Source organism: Helicoverpa armigera, chromosome 1 (genome assembly GCF_030705265.1).
Source record: "Helicoverpa armigera isolate CAAS_96S chromosome 1, ASM3070526v1, whole genome shotgun sequence".
NCBI lineage: Eukaryota > Metazoa > Arthropoda > Insecta > Lepidoptera > Noctuidae > Helicoverpa > Helicoverpa armigera.
The window spans coordinates 8,525,100-8,531,099 of NC_087120.1; the positions used below are offsets into that span (position 1 = coordinate 8,525,100).

The 6,000-nt window shown below is 35.7% G+C and overlaps 1 protein-coding gene across 1 annotated transcript in view; it reads right to left on the reverse strand.

Moving 5' to 3' along the window:
- The window catches only part of LOC126053492 (uncharacterized), a 31,729-nt gene extending 27,140 nt beyond the window's left edge, over positions 1–4,589 (reverse strand). The window contains exons 1-2 of the mRNA XM_049841073.2: positions 4,352–4,589; positions 3,639–4,267 (exon numbers count right to left, since the gene is read on the reverse strand). Of these exons, the coding sequence (XP_049697030.2) occupies positions 3,639–4,267; positions 4,352–4,478 (756 nt within the window). The 5' untranslated portion in view covers positions 4,479–4,589. The remainder of the gene's footprint in view (positions 1–3,638; positions 4,268–4,351) is intronic.
- Positions 4,590–6,000: the final 1,411 nt, after the last annotated feature.

Sequence of the window (6,000 nt, forward strand, 5' to 3'; positions counted from 1 at the left end):
TTAAGTTAGGTCTACATGTTCAGGACTGACCATTGAAACTGCACCAATTTAGATCTAATTTCTTATGTCATTGAATGACTTCACAACTAAACCATAAATCATAATATTATGGAACTTGGCTCTCTTTTCATATTTTATATTTATATACATGCAGGTTAATGTGCCCTCTAGTCCTTTTAATAGGTTACAGTCTGCAGTATGCAGTATAAAGCAATTGTAAAGTCCATTAGGTGTGCGGAGTCGCTACCTAATATTTGTCATTAGAAGCTTTTGTTGTTCATGTCGTGTAAGCTACCCTCTCGTAGGGGTTGCCCCGTTCGGATGAGCCGAAATTATTATTATATAAATTTTTGCACTCGCAACGAACATCCCTCGACGGTTGTTTTCGAAATGTGCCCTTTGGGTGTAGTGTTTTTACCAATTCAGTCGTTATGATGTACATTGTGCCTTCCTACACAAAGGTTAAGTTACCTAATGAAATTAAAGATTGCACCTCTAATAAAGATAACGCTGCAATTGTAACTTTATCATGATGACCATTTCCGATTCCCGTATCCTCACTCGATATCCCGGCGCGATCACGAAATATTTATATCGATAATAATCATATTCGATATTATTTTGACCGCCAAAGGCCCATGACGAAGGTTTTACAATTCAATTAGCTGCACCAGGTGTCGACAGACAACTTTTACCCTTACCGCAAAGCAACAATTTAACATTCAAAGAACTTTTATTGGATTAAGTAATAAAATTCATAGTAAAGGCTATTTTGTTTATGCGATCAGGGTCAAAAGTGGTTGCCTAACTCGAAGTATTCCTATTAACAAGTATGAATGTGATCTCTGCCTTTATGCTATCAAGATATTACACAGTTTCGTTATACGGGGTGCAATGCGCAGAAAATAAATGACTCCTTATTAACAGAAAATAATCACTTTGAAGAGTAAAACTATCTTCAAACATTTCTAATATTTTCTAGGTTATGAATTTTCACTAAAATAGGATATGCGGAATGTACAACCATTTACTTACGTAACCTTATTTACTTATTGGCGCTATAAGTAAAAACCTGACTCAATCTGTTTCTAAAACGTATGCGGTTAAGCAAAATAAAAATATATGAGTGAAAAAACAACATAGGCAGGTACATCAGATGTTTTTAAATAAAACACAATTAATTCAGAATTAATAAATAATAAAACATCAAAGAATTTGTCGCGTATTGCTTTTAATCAGTATCAAATACTTGTGGGTCAAAATATTTGTTAATGATGGCGAGCCGACCAACAGGTGCCGCGCTCCTGCAGCCCGTACTCAACCCCTAATATTTTATAATTATTGACTCATTAAAGGCAATAATTGCCTATGTATCTAAGTAGATATGGCCACAGTCGTTAAAGGCAGAGTAAAATTGTTTTGTTGTGGTTTTTATAAGTCATTTATATGTTGTTTTGTTGTAGTTTCTTATTAGTTATATTTGGATAAATATTTATTTTCAGTCCTTGTGCGGTTTTATTTACTTTTGGATCCCATCCATTACTTAGTTTTATAATTTTCTAGTCATCATTAATTTTTGTGAATGCTAGTTAAACAAAAATTGGCGACTGCGTAAGTCCTAACAATCAGAATTTTAAACAGAAGTTAGTAAACCTTTAATGTACATATACAATTATTAATTTCGATCTAAAACTTATACCTATAAGTAAAATTATTAATTTTCTGAAGAATACGATTCGAAAATTTTATCTGGATAAGTAATATTTATTTAGAATATCAAAAATAAACTATGTGACATCTAATGTAATTATTTTGCCAAAACGGCAAAACGTAACCTATTACACCAATTTAATATGTGAACACTAACAGATATGACCACAAAATATACACAGTGACAGCAGATCTCTAAAAGGCTTAAATAGTTATCACATATTTTTTGTCCACAAATAAACACTTATCATTACCAAACATAATAATGAATGAAGATGATTGAGACTTTGTGGATCCCACTCTGAAGAATGAGAACAAACAACCTTCAAGAGATAGGAACAACAGACAGCTCAGCTGCACTGTAGAACTTGATAATGACACTTGACTAATCACAATTTATCATTGGAGATTTAAAACATTTTTGTAATTTACAATACATAACTGTAATGTAACCTAAAATGAAAACACCCGTTGTCATATTTTTTTTCCATGAAATTAAGGACAACACCTTAGATGACTACAACATCCATCATCATCCTCCGAGCCTTTTCCCAATCATGTTGGGGTCGGCTTCCAGTCTAACCGGATTCAGCTGAGTACCAGTGCTTTACAAGAAGCGATTGCCTATCTGACCTCCTCAACCCAGTTGCCCGGGCAACCCGATACCCCTTGATTAGACTGGTGTCAGACTTACTGGCTTCTGACTACCCATAACGACTGCCAAGGATGTTCAATGACAGCCGGTGCCGGACCTACAGTTTAACTTGCCATCCGAAACACAGCCAATGGTGTCTAAGATATACTTAGAAAGTACATACAAACTTAGAAAAGTTGCATTGGTACTTGCCTGACCTGGGATCGAACCGGCGCCCTCATACTTGAGAGGTTGGTCCTTTACCCACTAGGCCACCACGACTTATTAACTACAACAATAAGATAAAAATGGAAATTGAGGTTCAACATGTTATTTTTTGTAAGACACAGCAGCATAAGTAGGAATTTCACAACACTAACACTCTACCATCACTACAACAGAATCTAAATTTTACTCTCCAGAAACGGACCAGGTTATGAGTGTCAATTGTTCTAACCAAACGCAACGTTTTTTTAAAACAAATACATAGTTGACTACACCTGAGCCAATGAATACAAAATGCAAAACCAAAACACCAAGCAAAGATATATAAATGATTTTGTCCCCCTACTGCTGGGCGTAGGCCTCCCAAGGCCTCCTCACACAGGACTTTATAACACGGGTTTCCTCAAGATCCTAAATTGTCACTGGTGCCCAAGATATACTTAGAAACTGCTATACAAAGTTAGAAAAGTTGCACTGGTACTTGCCTTACTAGGAATCAAATCCACACTCTCATACATGAGAAGTTTTTGGGCTTTTTCCCCACTAGGTAACCACAACTATAATAAGGTTAACAATGATTTTAATGACTTCCAAATTTTCCTAATATGTAAAAAACTTGACACAATATCATATTTAACCTAGGAGTGCAGATATGAATAGATATTTTACTTTAAATTATATGAAAACCAACCTCCATCTATTCCTATTGATTAGTGAGTATTCAGTACAGCGTAATAGTCTTATAAAATAATATTATACCTTATTAAGAAACAAAAAATTCCATTACTGTAATGAAAACAATACACAGATTATGCATTTCCAGAATAATTTATTTGTATTGTCTTCCTCCTTAAATATAATAAATATGATAATTATGTAGTATGTTCCTATAACAAAGAGTAATAATTTCTTGTCTATGCCTCCCGAGTTGACTGACTTAGTTAATATGAATCAAGACTGAAAATAGACAAGATCTTAAAGGTGTGGTAAAAGAATGAATAATATAGTGCAATAAACAATACAACATAAACAATTCCCTGAAATCACAGTGAACAATGTCAAAACTCACCTGGCTTAAGTTGCCACTCGGTTTAGTCTTCAACACGTCACTCTCCGAAGCCATTCTATTAAACATTTGTTTTCTTTCCTTCACTGAGATGGTTTGTTCACTGTCAACTAACATACTCTCACTTCTAGAGGAAGTTAAAGTTGGTGACATTGAGTGATCAGATGTTGTTTCATCTTGAAATGGTACTGATGCACTCTGTCCCTGTAGATCCTGGGTGCTTAACCTTTTCTCAATGCTCTTTTCCGATGACCGTCTACGTGGGTATACCTTGGGAGGTATATCTTCACTAGGAGTGGATCCAAAGCTCTCATTTTCTGGTATGGGACCAGCATTACTAACAACTTGAGAGGTATCTTGAATGAGATTAGATAATATGTTGAAATCTTGATTAAGTTGCAAAGGCAGTGGTGGACGTTGGGGTGGCTCTTCAGTAATGTTAGTTTCAGGTTCTGCGGGTGCTTCAGTGGCAGTCGTGTTGGCTGAATCTGGTATTTTTTCACTAGCATCTTCGTTATCTTTACCGTTACTTGGCATATATTTCTTTTTAAGTATAAGCCACTTCTCATTGTTTTGATTTTTTATTATTGCTAGAGTGTTCACATGTTTCTTAAATGTACTCCTGGCTTCGTCTAGAAAACATAGTTGGCGTTATTGAAGGCAATGATAGCAAAACAAAGTGAAAAGAACTAGACCTACATCATGTAAGTACTCACCTCTCATATCAGGATTCATTAAAAACACTTTGAAATGTTTCACTAACTCGTGATTAGTCACCTTGCCATTATGCAAAAGCATATATTTTAATATTTCTTCAAAACTTAATTCCGATGGAGGTGACATTTTGATTGTAAATTATTAGAATCAGCCAAGGTGTAAAACTTTGTACAAAAACACAAACTACAGACCTACATTACATACATTTAGGTAAATTGAAACGTCAAGTCAACTTTAGTCAACCTCCAAGTTTGAAGTTTGCGTTTCGTTCCACGAAATATAATGATAAATAAATGTCCATTCAAAAACTTTTTATTTTATTTTATCTAAAAGAAATTATGAAGTTTTATTTTTAAATTAATTCATAGTACAAAATAATATGTCAATTTTATGTGTGTTAAGTGTTGGAGTACTTCGTCCATTTGCACATGTAAAACCTTCATCAAGAGTGATGCACCGTTATGTGTCAATGAGGAATTGGTTTGGCTCTAGGAGCCTTTTTTAACCTACTCCCCAAAAAGGAGGAGGTTCTAAATTCGTCGGGATCTTATTCTTATGTATGTTCACCGATTACTCGAAGACACCTTTTTTTTTGTTTCCGCTGAGGAAAATGCCTGACGCATACACACACCGCCGCGGGGAGACGGTGAGGTTATGTGGGGCTTGCACCCACTAAAAACCTCAGCTTTTGTGCCGTCTTCTGCCTGTTAGAGAGGGGCCACGAGGACCAAAGACGACTTTCGTGACCATACTCGAAGACACCTGGACCGTGTTCCAAAAATCTTTTTTTGTTTGATAAGGTTTACCTCCCAGGTGCTTCCATAATCATCAGGTCAGGATCTGATGATGGAAACTATGAGAAATCGAGGGAAACTTCCGAAAATTGTAGGCATGCGCAGGGTAAAAACTTGCACTTAGGCGTATGGCTGACAACACTATACAATGGTGAAGGTTTGGAGCTGACCTGATGATGGAGACGAGAGAAGATTGAGGGAACTCAGCAACGATACATCTTAACTACTTACCTTGTGTTTAAGCTGATATTATTCGTATTGCTGAGAACTTTCCACTTATGCAGATAGCGACAACTAGGTATGCTTGTCACTGAAAAGCTAAAAATAAAAAAATCGGCCTAGAAGTCAGTGACGAAATAAACTTTGGTACATCCATTAGACACTGACTTGTAGGCCGATGCAGCTAAGAACAGTATTTTTTTTGCTTTTCAGTGTTTCTGGGAATAAGTTTCATTTTTTGTAAAAAAAAATGTTTGGTGGGAAATCATCAAATGAACCAGTGTGGATCCATAAAACGGGTAGGCATTTTATTTCTGGAGATGTACATACTTATTATCCGCCGTCTTCATCGCAATTTTCAATATAAAGTAGGTACATTTGGTACGTACCTATCGGAATATTACCTCTATCATTTCTGAGCTGCTTTATGCAATTGTTCCAAAGCTTCACCACTATTCTTAGCGAGTTGGGGATGTCGGCGCAACTTCTTTTCAGAGCTGAACCATTGCACTTGCACTTGCATATATTTACTTCAAGGTTCTGGAACAAAAATAGCATCAGACTATCACACTCTTAATTTTATATTCGTTTATCGATATCTTTTGATTATTAATAAGTCGTCGTAATTTTAGAGT